The 16326-nt window shown below is 37.0% G+C and overlaps 2 protein-coding genes across 2 annotated transcripts; one reads left to right on the forward strand and one right to left on the reverse strand.

Moving 5' to 3' along the window:
* Positions 1–604: 604 nt before the first annotated feature.
* On the reverse strand, positions 605–1409 carry LOC140833462 (uncharacterized). The gene has a single exon (XM_073197796.1). The coding sequence runs from the start codon at positions 1197–1199 to the stop codon at positions 780–782; it is 420 nt and encodes a 139-aa protein (XP_073053897.1). The 5' UTR covers positions 1200–1409; the 3' UTR covers positions 605–779.
* Positions 1410–12916: 11507 nt separating this feature from the next.
* Positions 12917–15447, forward strand: LOC140834221 (uncharacterized). The gene is made up of 2 exons (XM_073198958.1): positions 12917–13089; positions 14374–15447. Exon 2 carries the CDS (start codon positions 14389–14391, stop codon positions 15190–15192), a length of 804 nt encoding a protein of 267 aa, XP_073055059.1. The 5' UTR covers positions 12917–13089; positions 14374–14388; the 3' UTR covers positions 15193–15447.
* Positions 15448–16326: the final 879 nt, after the last annotated feature.

Genomic DNA, 16326 nt, shown 5'->3' on the forward strand with positions numbered 1-16326 from the left:
CGGAAGGAAATTTTGTTTTGTTCTTTATTTCGGCTAATTTCATTTAACACGTGCCACCAGAAGGCAAGACTACAATAAACACAACATGCAAACTGTTCAAAGGTTGGAATTAAAATAGTGAAATATCTTCACAATGGTAAGTTTTATTATTGCCATCTTTCGCTATCGTTATCGTTGTCATGTGATATAACAAAGCATAATGTCATTTTCATTAAACTATGAATCCCACTAATTCAGATTCATTATGTCCCCACAGGAACTTGTGTATCCATTTTATATATATTAAGGCAGCATGTTGTTGGTTTATTGTTGCAAATTGCGTCGAACACAAAGGCCTGGAGCATCAAGAAATGGATACAGAGGTTGCTCCACTGTAGTTGCTTAATTTCACTGTACTGATGAGTGATGAATAGTATGCATTTAAACATAGTAAACAAGGAAGGACATTGTATAAATTCCAAGTTACCAATTTTGTTCACGAATATATGTTTTTGTTTACTATCTACGAGTCTTGTTCATTGTGTTTAAAAAGAAAGTATATGCCGAATCTATTATGACAGAAAACTAACCTTAATGTGTAAAAATTGGATAAATTCAGCATAGTGCCGCAAAAGTGAGTTTTTTGCATCTTTACAAGTGAAGATTTTACAGAACTCAAAAGCCACAGTTAGCACAAGCTGTTTTGATACTTGATATATTTCACAACACAGGGAATCGAAAACTACAAAGTGGATGCATATACCAGCTTGTGCATATTCCTCACTGGGGAAAAAAGGATGCTACTTGTTCTTTGATTTTGCAGCACTTCTTTTCTTGTTCCCATCCTTGTCTTTTGCTTCCTTTTTCTGCTCAACCTGTTTCTTCCTCTCCTGCTGTTGATGCTTCTTGTCAACTTGTTTGTTTCCTCTTTTGCTCCCTGCATGACCCGAACCGTGAATTCTGTCGACATTTTCGCATAAATGGCCTTGATAACTTGGGCCAGAGGATGCATCAGAAGCCATCGAGTCATCGCTATCGACATCCTCATGAGCGTCTTTTTTGGGATCTTTTGTGTATGTTTGTCCACCGTTGCTATACTCCTCTTCATCTTCATAATCATCGTAATCGAGTTCTCGGTCTGGTGATGCGATATACATCGTCCAACCCGATTCATTGCTGCTACATTCTTCAGTTTCTTCATGGATTTTTGAAGAATCCATTGTCGAAAGTGGTACAAAAATAGCAATTTACAACTCTTTTATCCAAGAAAGGCTGTACCCTTTTGGAGAGTACCGATTTAATTTGTTATTGGGCAATCTGCAATCTTCTTGAATAGATGCAAGCAAATACACTATACCTACTTGGCTCTAATTACATGCATAGAAGTCTTCACAGAAAGTACTGCTTAGCTGTCTTTGCCCAATAACTTCTCTGGCCTTTATTACAGAAGGCACTGCACTTTATAGGGGAACTAAAACTCGCTTGTAATCAGATTTTTTTGAGCCCTTTAAAAGTTGAAGATACTTTAGTCGCCTAGCACATGAAAATCTCCCTATTCTTTATGTTATTTTTTTTGCTTTGATCGATTGTTGGATCGTTCGAAAGACTAAATGGGACCTACGGGAGGCCAACACGATTCATAGATAATTAAAGTTCAGAAAAAACCCATTCTTTACTTACTCTCCTGTCTTCTTCATAAATATAAAGCTGCTTCTCTAATGGGGATACAGATAAGGCCCACTCTACAAATGGTTAAGAATGTATAAGACCAATGATTTCAAATAGCTTGAAATGACTCTCTCCAGTACACTCTTAATATGAAGAACTTTAATTCTCTGTCTTGTCATCAGCCGAGGGCAGCCTTTCATGTGAATTTTGCAGTGAATCCAACTGTGTTTTTGGCTTCTTGCATGTGGTTAAATTGAATGATCTAGGTGAGTAAGTTACATATATGGCCATTATTGTAACAAAATACCTTATGTGCAATCTTCTCAATGTGTCTCATGTCACTGCCTTCATAAAGACAGGATTTATCCTTTTACTGGGATGTAAAATCTTGAAGAAATTTGGTCACTTCGTAGACCATTTACATTGATTGATATAATGCAACTCACTAAGTTCTCTGTTTGAGCATAAACAAAATCTCCACATTTGACTAACAGTTGATCGAACAAGATACGAAGACGACGAAACGAAACTGTTACTATTTTCTTTTCACACAATTATGTTATCGATGTCGTTTTGCCCCTTTTGCATCTATTATCACATTCTTGGATGGTAGTCTTTTTGCCAAATAGATTCTTTTTTTTGTTGATAGAAAATGCTGCCTCCAAAAGGGATAGCTGTTGGTTTGATTGCACATTTGCCTTGTTTGTATTTTGCCATAGTTCCCCACTAAATTTCCATCTACTGTCTTTTTATGTGTCTGGAATTAGACACGAGAGGCCCCTTTAAATTTTCCTTGTCTGATGATTTGTCTTTCCTCTTTTCAAGTTTAGATATCGACTTTAACTTTGAGTTAGGCTCCACTTTGAGACAATTTTTGGAACTTCTTGCACACCATGGGGACAACATTCCTCTAGATAGATATTTTATTTTACAGCTTCTTGGGTTGCAGTTAGGAGTAAACTAACACATAAATCAAAATCATTAGGACATACCTCAAAATAGTATAGCCTCTTCAACATGTATCTGCCCAAAATCACTCATGACACCGATATGAGATTAAGATATGATTAACTTGATTTCGAAAGCTAAAATAGTATGTGTCTTAATCTAATCTATAACGAGCGAACCGACGTCTCTTTCTTCGCCGTACCTTCCATGACCTATTAGATGGTGATGCGATCCTGGTGAAATGGGTGAGCTGGGTCGGGTGCTCCACCGGATCGAATCAATAATTTATTTCAGGAAGATGAGCAAAGTAGATGGCTTCGGCTGTCACCTGCACACAATGAAATGAACTCGTGAATGGGCGTCGGAGGGGTGTCCGGCGTGGCCACTCCGATGCTTAAGTCAGCAGGGTACTCAAGCAAGAAACCAATGTAGCCAAGTGATGGCTGTGTGATTGGTGTAAAAATGAATCCCCCTATATGTAAAGAGAGAACCTGGTATTTATAGTAGGAGAAGTAATAATGACCTCGATTTGCGTGTACACCTACCACTCATAGCATTTGATGTTGACTTCCTGTCAAGCTGTCCTATTTTCCCATCGTATCACATCAATAGGATTATGTCGGGCGCGCTTCTCGAGACAAGATCTTATCTTCTGAACCACTTGAATGCGACACTGTAATCGAGGTGCCCGGGTAGAATGCCTTATACAAGAGATTTACAAGAGCCCGAGCCTATGACTGCCCGGAGAGCAGAGCATGGGCTTCCACCTGCCCGGCTCCAGAAGAATCCACCTGCAGACTTACTCGAATTTGGGAATCCATTTGATATTCCGGGTCATCCATGACCCGGGCTCTTACGGGGGTATCATCACACATCCCTTAAATAGTCGGGCTAGAGTCATACTCGCTGTCCCGATCAGTCATGCTTGGATTCCCAAAGAGATAATCAATCTTGTTCTATAAAAGCATCGGGGGCTTCATGTCTCCTAAAAATGAGAAGAAATGCCGGAGTATCGTGCCTCATGGACTTGAGATAAGATGTCGAGGCCTTTTGTCTCTCGGACTTACTGGATAACTAGGGTACGGAGCCCGGGACTTGGAATGGTCGAGGTGCGGAGCCCCGAGCCAGGGTGTAGTGCCCTGGGCTTATCAATAACCAAGGTGCGGAGCCTTGGGCCGGGGAGCAGGTCCCGGGACTTGGAATGGTCGAGGTGCGGAGCCCCGAGCCAGGGTGTAGTGCCCTGGGCTTATCAATAACCAAGGTGCGGAGCCTTGGGCCGGGGAGCAGGTCCCGGGACTTAATAGATAACCAGAGTGCGGAGCCCTGGCCTTCATAAATGGTCGAGGTACGAAGCCCCGAGCCAGGTTACGGATCCCTGGACTTAATAGATAACCAGAGTGCGGAGCCCTGGCCTTCATAAATGGTCGAGGTACGGAGCCCCGAGCCAGGTTACGGATCCCTGGACTTAATAGATAACTAGGGTGCGGAGCCCCTGCCTTCATAAATGGTCGAGGTACGGAGCCCCGAGCCAGGGTACGGATCCCTGGACTTAGTAGATAACCAGGGTGCGGAGCCCTGGGCCGGGGAGCAGGTCCCGGGACTTGGAATGGTCGAGGTGCGGAACCCGGAGCCAGGTTTGAGAACCCTGAACTTAATAGATAACAGGGTGCGGAGCCCTGGTCTTCATAAATGGTCGAGGTACGGAGCCCCGAGCCAGGGTACGGATCCCTGGACTTAATAGATAACCAGAGTGCGGAGCCCTGGCCTTCATAAATGGTCGAGGTACGGAGCCCCGAGCCAGGTTACGGATCCCTGGACTTAATAGATAACTAGGGTGCGGAGCCCCTGCCTTTATAAATGGTCGAGGTACGGAGCCCCGAGCCAGGGTACGGATCCCTGGACTTAATAGATAACCAGAGTGCGGAGCCCTGGTCTTCATAAATGGTCGAGGTACGGAGCCCCGAGCCAGGGTACGGATCCCTGGACTTAATAGATAACCAGAGTGCGGAGCCCTGGCCTTCATAAATGGTCGAGGTACGGAGCCCCGAGCCAGGGTACGGATCCCTGGACTTAATAGATAACCAGGGTGCGGAGCCCTGGTCTTCATAAAAGGTCGAGGTACGGAGCCCCGAGCCAGGGTACGGATCCCTGGACTTAATAGATAACCAGGGTGCGGAGCCCTGGTCTTCATAAATGGTCGAGGTACGGATCCCCGAGCCAGGTTACGGATCCCTGGACTTAATAGATAACCAGAGTGCGGAGCCCTGGCCTTCGTACCTCCGAGACTTAAGAGAATGTGCCGGGGCCTCGTATCTCCCGGACTTAAGAGAATGTGCCGGGGCCTCGTATCTCCCGGACTTAAGAGAATGTGCCGGGGCCTCGTATCTCCCGGACTTAAGATATTCTGCTTCTCACAGCCGTATGCTACTGAGTGCATTGCAAATGCTCTTCCACGCCAATCCAGAATAGCTGCTGAGCTTTGACCCCATATAAAATCCACATATAATATCTGAGTGCCGAGCTGGTCAGACTTGTAGTTTTTCCAAACAGAGTGGGATTTACTGCTAGATTGTATGTTCGAGCTGTAGAAATATCCAAGCCAACATACCAAGGAGTAGGAATCCAATGTAATCACATGGCCCGATATAAGAAATCCATCACCAAACATTCCAGCTCTCATACCGATAAAATCCCAAGCATAAAGAAAGGCTAGTTATGATATATCTTAAACACTTTCAGTTAAAAATTATGACTGAGCATAATTGATAAATACGCATAACACTCGATTTTATTAATTAGATAAAAGGGATGCAACTTATCTTCGTGAAATTGCACCAAAATCAGCAGTAACGAACTGGGAACGAAGGAGCACCTAAGATGTTGAGCTAATACCGAGATATCCAAGAAATAAAGATGATATAACCATGTTTCTCGGCTAATGCCAATTGTGTGTGTCGCAACTCAATGGGGGGAGCTATGGAAGCCATGTAGAGTGGTTGTTGATGCAATTAATGGATCCCAAAGAAGCGCTAGCTGAAATTTCCTCCGTTGATTGTATTAAAATCTACCACAAGTCAGTTGACATACCAGACCCCATCATGGACCGCGAAGTTAGAGGTCCGATGCATTCAAAATCGAGAAAACCAAGCAGTTGTTGCTAATAGATTATCAATAATCGATAATGATCAGTAGAGTAAGCCACTGTCAATTAAATAGAATAATCACCGAGGATAGCAAAATGCACTGAGGCGCTGCACGGAGCTGGAAGTCGAAGTTTCATCTCGAGCTAAAGTGCCCAATAATAAAAGGACATGAGTTATAACCGTAGACAAGGCATGTAGGAAGATATGTAGCGCATCCCGAGCCCGATGTTAACAACCCAAAAAATATAGCAAGTTTGCAAGCATTGAACATCCTTAAGCATATTGATAAGTTAAATATAAGGCGAAAAACAAATGTAATATTAAGATATATAAAGAACAAAGTTTTAAATCTTCCCTGCTACGACATCCATAGATGAAGGTAGTAATGAGTCTTTTCCGATAAACTTGATAAATTCCCAAGGTTGAGAAGTAGAGAAGCTCCAACCTGCCGATCGACAAGAGTACCCATAAAACTCTCCTTTCATTTAGCCCTTTTTACAGAGATGTAGAGGCCTGATAGCCAAGAGGCCCGATAGCAAAGATGGGAGAAATCGTGATGTAGAATCAAGCAAGCAAGACCCAGTTTCGAGATATATGAAACCTTGCAACCAAATGTCACGATCAAGCTTGTGTAATATGAGAATTTGGATTATTTGCTCTTCCTCGTCAGCCCGGAACAACTGCTGAGCTTCGAGCTCATATAAAATTCACATATAAGATCTGAATGCCGAGCTGGTCGGACTTCTATGTTTGCCAAGCAGAGTTGGGCTTACTGTGGTGCTGAGCAAGGTCGGACTTGCTTCGAATGGAAACCATATCTACGTCTTGAGCTCAAGTTCCCACAGACGGCGCCAATGATGCGATCCTGGTGAAATGGGTGAGCTGGGTCGGGTGCTCCACCGGATCGAATCAATAATTTATTTCAGGAAGATGAGCAAAGTAGATGGCTTCGGCTGTCACCTGCACACAATGAAATGAACTCGTGAATGGGCGCCGGAGGGGTGTCCGGCGTGGCCACTCCGATGCTTAAGTCAGCAGGGTACTCAAGCAAGAAACCAATGTAGCCAAGTGATGGCTGTGTGATTGGTGTAAAAATGAATCCCCCTATATGTAAAGAGAGAACCTGGTATTTATAGTAGGAGAAGTAATAATGACCTCGATTTGCGTGTACACCTACCACTCATAGCATTTGATGTTGACTTCCTGTCAAGCTGTCCTATTTTCCCATCGTATCACATCAATAGGATTATGTCGGGCGCGCTTCTCGAGACAAGATCTTATCTTCTGAACCACTTGAATGCGACACTATAATCGAGGTGCCCGGGTAGAATGCCTTATACAAGAGATTTATACAAGAGCCCGAGCCTATGACTGCCCGGAGAGCAGAGCATGGGCTTCCACCTGCCCGGCTCCAGAAGAATCCACCTGCAGACTTACTCGAATTTGGGAATCCATTTGATATTCCGGGTCATCCATGACCCGGGCTCTTACGGGGGTATCAGATGGAATGCTTACATGTAGACCACAACTAGTTATGAAGTGTACATGGGATTGTTCCGAAAATTCAAATTTCATATCAAAATTTTTCTTGAAATATAGAATAATGGTCAGCTAACTAAATTTCTTGGATTAGCTCGAGTCGGATCTTTGCTTTATGGCCGATATTGATTATGGCAGCTAGGCCTTGCTTGGAGGATGTTGACACTTAAATGCTTTGCTGACTCTTATTTTATATATAAAAACAGCTTCACGTGCAACTGTGCAAGATTTCTGACACATCGGCCAAAAACCCAAAGGCTTCTGAATTAAATGTGCGAGTTTTTTGGTTCAAAAACTTGAAGACAATAAAGTCCCTTTATTACTTATTACAGTTAAATGCATTGCGTGTGCACGTATGCCATGGTCCTTAACTTGTTGGGATTAGATTGATAAGTATGAGCTCATGTGGTGCTTTTCTTCGTCAAAAAGAATGTTTCAAGCTTTTTGGTGATACCGGGAGAGTCCGGACTATAGATGACTCGGGATATTAAATGGATAGTTCAAATTAAGATAAGTTTGCAGGAGGAGCTTATAAGAAGTCGGGCAGTTGAATGCCCGATAAATCTTTACCCCAGGTTACCAGAAGCACGAGCTTTCATACAAGTTTTCGGGTGGTGGCTTTCTACCTAGACTACCTCGAAAGTATCACCTCACTCGAGTACCAGTATGAGATACTTTATATTTGACAATCATTACAGTCAGAATCACAGTGGTTTGGCGTGTCAGAAGTAGGGTATGGACAGCCATCTTGTCCTAATTATTAAGTGGATACTGAAAACAAGGTAATCATTGATTTCCTTCTTATAAATAGCAGGTTTGTTTTGCATTCAAAGGATTCGCATATTCACATATTCACGTACGCTCATACACACGGATAACATAGCCATTTTCGTCATCTTGACCTGCTAACTTAAATATCGGAGTGGTCACGCCGGACATCCTTCCAGTACTCATTCACGAGTTCATCTTCTTGTTTGCAGGACACGGCTACAGCCATAACCTACAGATATATCTTCACCTCGATATATATTTTCTTGCTCCTTTTTCCCTTAACAAGATTCTTATCAGATTCGATGGATTGTCCGGATCCAACTCACTCAATTCAATCGGATCGCATCACTTTTGTATATTGAAAATAAAACATCTCTTACAAAAAATTCGAAATCCATCGTTCTCTAGGCGAGTTCTTCGAACATTCCACAAATGTTCCGCGAATGCTGGGACCGGATATAGTTAGCTAGTAGATGTCAAATTTTGAATTGTTCTGGAAAAACAACTTTGGATCGAGAGTATGTATGTATATAGATTTTATAACAATAAATATTTATCAACCAATATAGAATAATAATAATATAAAAAAGTACAAATATATTTTGATTAAATTGAATTAGTCTTTTCTGTATTTACATTGACCCAAACTAGGTATAATGATAAAAGGATGGAAATGGGTAGCTGTCTGGTTTTATGGCAAACTGCGAGTTTCAAGATCAGTGTCATTAGTCATTACTGTGCAATGTGAAAGTCTACTCCCAATGCCTACGTGTTAATTAATTATATTAATTAATATCCCCTCTGAGTTGGCCAACAATTAGACTTTACTAAAACTTGCGAGTGACAAGGGCTCGTTTGGATAATTAATTTAAAAACATTTTCATAAAAGTGTTATTTTAAAAAACCTTATCATTTTTTGTTTTTATATACCTAAGTGTGAACAATCCACAATATATTTTACCTACAAATTTAGTTCAAAACAATTAACATTGACAAACATGAAAATCATACAACCATGTATCAGCACAAATATCCAAATTTAAATAAAAATTCAACAAACCAGGAGCAATATATCAAATATGTCCAAATTTTAATTAAAAACCCAACGAAGAACAACATAACAAGTCTACAAATCTGACAACACAAACAAGATCGTAACTTAATAAGCTACAATAAAATCGAAAATAGTGAGTTTCATGTGAGATCGTCTAACGAATCTTAATATGTGAGACGGGTCAACTCTACTCATATTCACAGTAAAAAGTAATACTCTTAGCATAAAAAATAATATTTTTCCATGGATGATCCAAATAAGAGATTCGTCTCACGAATACGACCCGTGAGACCGTCTCACACAAATTTTTGCCAATCGAAAAATTCCTAATCCAAGCTAATTTATGTCTTCGAGCCATCTTCATAAAAGGGATGGCCATGTTGGGTCAAGGAATGACTTAATTGCCTTTACAAATAAGTTTTCATCGTCAATATCATCTTCCAACTCGTATAGTTGATCAATGCATTTTTCAGCAGATTATATATTCACGTAAAAGTTTGTGCCTTTTTTATTTTATATCATATTTTGTCCTATACTATCATAGACTAACCATGATATTCTTGCTACCAGACTTCTTCGAATTCATCAAATCCAGGAGGATGCTATGGATAATTGCTATTTTCTTCAAAATAAATCGATTTACTCTATTTTTTTTTTTTTCAAATAATAGTTGAATTATCAATCAAGCCAACGACGGAATGATTGTGAGATAGAATGATTGTCGCTTTATCAAAAACTATAACTAGTCATAACGGTGTAACTCAGATTTTTTATACAATACATCAACATAAATGTCACGTTTCGATTATTTTCTTATCATATAACATACGATGATATGAAAACATTTTAAAAAATAAGTAAGTGGTGTTCAATTTGTTATCAAGAAGTAGATGGTGTGTTAAATGTGTTGATTGGAACTGCCTTCTCGGGCTCATAAAGTTGGCCGACTTCCAGAAATATATATATATATATATATATATATATATATATATATATATATATATATATATATATATATATATATATATATATATATAATAATAATATATGAGGGTTGTTACCCTGCACCCCTTGAGTGTAGGGTAACATGGACGCTTGCACAGCTGGCGCCAATGTGGATGCAACGAAACAACGTTTAGCGACGATTTTGAATAATCCGTCGCAACTAGCGACGGAATATAACAAACCGTCGCTAAATGTCTAATTTTTTTAAAAAAAACCGGACAGAGGTGGACAGAGGGGCGTTCACAAAATCGATCCTCCCGTCCAACCTACCGCCCCAGAAAAGTTTGAGAGAAACACAACACAGAAAAGTGAGGTTCAACTGAAGGCAAATCTGGAGATCTCGTGCAAGGTTTTTCTGTGCGGCTCAAATCCGAAGGTAACTCGATGTTGTCGGAAAATTTCTCACTCCCGGTAGAATTTGTGCGTGAATGTGTTGGAAATATATATAAATTTTTTTAATTGTACTTTTTCAATGAATTTTTATATTATATATGTGTAAAATAACAAACTATTTTATATCGAGTTAACTTCGAATTTGAGGCGCACGGAAAAACCTTGCACGAGATCTCCAGATTTGCCTTCAGTTGAACCTCACTTTTCTGTGTTGTGTTTCTCTCAAACTTTTCTGTGTTGTGGGGCGGTAGGTTGGACGCGAGAATCGATTTTGTGAACGCCCCTCTGTCCGGTTTTTTTTTTAAAAAAATTAGACATTTAGCGACGGTATGTTAAAATCCGTCGCTATTGACGACGGATTCGTAAAAACCGTCGCTAAACGTTGTTTCGTTGCATCCACATTGGCGCCAGCACAGCGCCAGCGCGCCCATGTTACCCTGCACCCAAGGGGTGTAGGGTAACAACCCTATATATATATATATATATATATATATATATATATATATATATATATATATATATATATATATATATATATATTATCTCTCACATTCCTACTTCTCCAATTCTCAAAAGTTCTAGAATATTTATCTATTCTTAACTATATTTTGAATATATGAAATATACATTAAAATATTTTACTTTGTCCTAGTAATTACTTAGAAATATATATATAAATCAAACTGAGATATCTCTGAGATAATAATAATAAAAAAAATTATTCTGACTTAGTATTTTTTAAAATTATTTCTTACTATTTTTATTTTAGGAAAAAAGGAAAAAAAGAAAAAGAAAAGAGAAAGAATGTTCACAGTATGTTTAACTCACATTGAGGAACTAGTAATGTTACACCTAACTCTGTGAGAATTGATTTCCAATAAATGCACCTTCCTAGAGGCACTTTTCAATTCTTTGGGTGGCATGGCTCATATCAGATTTCCTGTGGTAAAAATGATACTCCAGCCTCCACTATATTTTTCTTGAAAAAATTATGAAAAACTATAGTACGTAGTAACGATGTAAATACAATTTTTCAAACTACACAATATTATAGATATCACATTTCGATTGCTCTACTCATCAAGAACAATTATTGCATCCAACAATCTTTCTCTTGATAATTGCATGGATACAATCAATGAGAATCGAACCAGTGACATTTTCTTTGATACCAATTGTAAGGTTGAGTGCTTGACGCTTTACCAAAATTTATAACGACTGATAACGGTACAGCTCAAATCTTTTAAACTACACAGCAGCAAAAACGACATGTTTCGATTGTTCTACTCAGTATGAACAATTCTTGCATCCAACAGCTTGTAATTAATTTTAAATTTTAAAAAATGTTTATTATAAATAAAATACTAAAATAATATTTCCATATATAGATAGAACAAAATATTATGTGTCATTTATCCACAAAATATGAATTTTATCATCGAGAAAAATATTAAATAACTTTAGTTTCATCAAAATGCTTTAATCCTTGATCCTCCGTAAGGTTCTTCCATATTGGTGGTAGGCTGTTTTTTTCTAGTTTGGGCCAACATATTATTATAGTATGGGCCTTGACATTGGCCTTTTGAATTAAAAAAAAAATGGATGAGTAAAATTATAAATATAATAAAACTATTATAATAAATAATTATTGATTATGTTTTATTGTCTTTTTTTTTTTACATGAGAAATTCTGAAGTTTTAATTGAAGAATAAGTTTCCAACTGAATTTATTTTACACAATATTTGGTATGATATGAAATTTTTGCCTTTTCGGTATGAAAATTTTAAAAATTATTGTTTTTAAAAATAAAATTCGTTGTTTGATTTTAAAAGTTTTATATATTATTTTTTTAAATAATTTGTCCATATATGTGTGTATAATATATACATAATTTTCTGGTCTCATCATTCGCTGGAACTAGTCAGACCGATTTAATAGTTTTTAAAGAAAAGATCGATTCGATTATAAAAACATTGTTACATAATTACATATATTAAATTTTAAAATTGAATTCGATTTCAACTTAAAAAAGTCAATATTATATATTCTTAAAAAGTATAATTGAATGTTCCATTTGTTTTCAAATTGAAATATTTTAATTTAGTTGATTTTGTTATATTGTCTGGTTAGCAATATTTATCTTATGATTAAATTTTATAGATTTATGTCTATGATATATGTCAATTCAATCTATATTTGTAATGAAAAATAACATTTTCAACCTAAAAATTAATACTTTTTACGGATCGAATCAAATCGAAGATTCATATCACAAAATTAAACCGTGAGACGGTTTTATATGAGTTTATGTGTTTTTTATATTATAATAATTAACTTTCGAATGAAACAATAAGAATATAATATGAATAGGTTGTAAAACTGTCTAAAAAAGATTTAGTATTTTCGAGTAACTTGCCACAAAAGCTTTTGTAGCAAAGATACATGATTTTTGTTTCATATTGGGGATCCTGTTTCTATCATCCGCGCCGCCTGCCCTCTCCGCCGTAGATCCGACCGCTCAACCAGACAGGACCGCCGCTGGGCCGCCAGTTAATTGACATTCGGATAACTTCTTCGCTCTTTCTTTGGTAGCTAGTCGCGCTCTTTTTCCTTTTCTTTTGATCTCTATTTAACTCTACATATTTTTTGTTATGTCTAAGAGATGCAGTCTCAGCTCTTTTATTTTTGTTTTCTTCTAATTCTTCCTCTAAGTAGTGTTGACAATTAGTTGCATGATTTGAAATTATTGGAACGTCGCATATGTTTACCTGTTTCAGTATATGAGGCCAAATTGTTTTATTTAGAACAATTTTTGAGTAATTTATGATGTCTCAGCTCAAAAACGTGATTTTGCATTAAGGAGAACTAATATGCTTTTGTTTGGGGTTTCTTGTTTGCAAAATACCAATTGTAGGTGTATTGGTATTGCTATTTTGTTGACCAAATTCTAAACCTTACTTTGTTTGAAGCTGTGATAATTAGCTTCAGCTTTTTACTAATTCAATCAACATGTTCTGACTTTTTATCAAGTGTAAAATTATGAAGAGATGTTGGTTATTTTGTTTGAATATGCTAAATTCGATTGTTTTTCTTTCTTATTTGTTTTCCATGTGTTTGTTTTCCTCCGAATGTTCCATAGACTCTTAGTTATTACCTACTGATGCAATTTTGCCAATATTACAATCTTGAGAAAGCTTTCCTGTAAACATATCTATTTTATATTGCATATCTCTCTTATAAATACAATGTTATAAAAAGTAGTCACTCCTTTAGGCTCTATGGTTTAACATAATTAAGGAAAAATCTTATCTGAGTTGAAGTTTGTATCGAAGTTGTTTGGCTGTAATAACTAAAGTTTTCAGCATCTATTAATTATATCAAAAACAGATGCTGAGTGGAATCGTAAACTTACACAATTTTTATATCAGTTTACATTTACTTTATGAATTTGGCATATGTCAAAATATTATGTAAACTGTATACATTGATTCAAATGTTCCAGAATTTCAAACTGTTTGAAAAATGTTATTGTGATGTTACTCCTTAATACTGTACTTTTGATAATATTACACCTTTAGCGACCAATAAGATGATTTTGCTTGGATTATTTTAGTTTTTTCATGAATATTTTGATTGAAAACTAGATTACGTAGGTAAAGCACTTCAATTTATTCTTGCTACAACTTATTATTCACTTATTTCTAGTTGTACCTTGAATGATTTGATTTTATACTGCGGCTCTGATTCTGAAAACTTGATGGTTCCTTTGCTCAGTTCCTTTGCACCTGAGCTAATTTTGGCATATGACCGTTTCTCAAATGCTTACACCATAAAACTTGCTTATGTCAAACTAAATGATATCTTGGTTGCAGGATTCGATAGAAGAGATGGATGATGTGATAACAGATAGCCCACCACCATCGAGATTTTTGTTGGAAGATCTCAACAACTTCACACCACCGCCACCTCCATTGCCAACTCCGTTTCTGGTATTCTCATCTGCCGATTCCAAGAGTAGCTATTCTCCTTCACTCCTAATAATCGCCAAATCTTCCCCATCCATTCACTTTTTATACCACCTGTCCTCCAAAACTCTTATTGGCACACTTGTTCTCCCTGAGATCCCTTGCACTGGAAACTCTCTTGAACCCTCACTTAAAGACAAATCATGTAGCATATATGCCCTCAATGATGATGATAAGTTGATTATGATCGTCTTGGTTCAGTTTTCTGTTTCTTCAGAGAGATCTCACACAGTAGCAAAGTTGATCATCGGTGAAAAGATCATACCTCAGAGAGTTTTGATTTTAGATTCTATCAAAAGCCCTAATTTCCGAGGTAAGCTTTCATTCGATGAGGCATGTGCCTTCAAGTTGGAAACATCATTGGAAAGGAAAAATTCTGAGGCGGGAGATTCATCTCTAATAAAAGGTTTAGATTACTACCCATCAGGAAGTGTGGTGGATGGCTTGGCTGCTGCTCTGTTGGGTCGATGTCAGTTGAAGAAGATCCCAGGGACTTTGTGCGTGTCATGGCCTGATTTAGGCATTCAGGTGATGTCATTGGTGAAATCTATACTAGTTAAGAATGCTTTAACTGGCATAACTTGCAGTAGTAGCAAGGATTATGAGGATGAATATGTAAGGTTGAGCCGTCGGAAGGATGTTCTCGATTCCGAGTTATATACATGATCAACTTGTTCTAGATGCCGTCTCCGCAGGTCACACAAGTAACACAATTCCACATTTGCTCCCGCTCCCTTTTCTTTCTCTGTCTGTCATTCTGCCCTTTTTCTTTGGGCTTTATCTTTTGTAATTCTACTGTTGCTCATCCATCCACCATAATTACCAATTTCTTCAATTTCAGACCGTAAAATTAATTTTAAGAGATGAAACTTTTATTTTCTAGAAAAGTTGTATTGAAGTTTGAATGTGTGGTTTTTTTCATTTGCGCTTCCATTACTCGTGGATATATATATTCATTTTAAAATGTGATTAATTGAAACACGTTATTTGATATATGGATGGTTAAAATGCTCGGCGTGTGCAATCTTAGGGGGTGTATTCAACGTGGGAAATTTATCGACTTTTAACGACTTTTGTAGAGTTTAAAAATCTAGAGGTATTCAATCAAGACTTTTGCATACTCTATAGAAGTCTTGTGGTATTCAAAATAGACTTTCATGGAGTTTTAAAAAGTCAAGTGGTATTCAACATTGACTTTTATAAACTCTATAAAAGTCTACATGTATTCAAATTTTCCATGGACTTTTAATAACTCCATGGAATTCATTGACATACAAACATTAAGTGGGGTGTATTCAATTCAGAGTTTTGATGACTTTTAATGACTTTTTTAAATGATAGACTTTTATGGATTTGATAAATTTTTATTGACTTTTATGGAATCTCACAAATTTATAAACAGATTTATGTGGATTTATGTAGACTTTTTTGCAAGATTTTTATAGACTTTTGTAGATTTTTTTTTTTTATAGAATTTTATAAATTTTGTGCTTAACTATAGCATGTGTTTTTTTATTAATTTCTTTGAACCAATAATTAATTGACATATATAACATATTCAATTTGAAATTATTTTTAATATTTATATTAATAAATAAATTTACTTATTTAAAAGTTAAATCGTTTAATCTTTACATGTATATATATGTGAGTTTATATGCATGTTTGTAAATTTTTTAAAATACATCAATTGATTAACATGTAATCTTATTTTTAAATTGATAATATAAATGTAAAAATAATATTATTTATTATTGTGTGAATATAATTTTATATAAAAATATCATAGCTTACATATTA

This window comes from Primulina eburnea, chromosome 6 (genome assembly GCF_022965805.1).
Source record: "Primulina eburnea isolate SZY01 chromosome 6, ASM2296580v1, whole genome shotgun sequence".
Taxonomy (NCBI): Eukaryota; Viridiplantae; Streptophyta; class Magnoliopsida; order Lamiales; family Gesneriaceae; genus Primulina; species Primulina eburnea.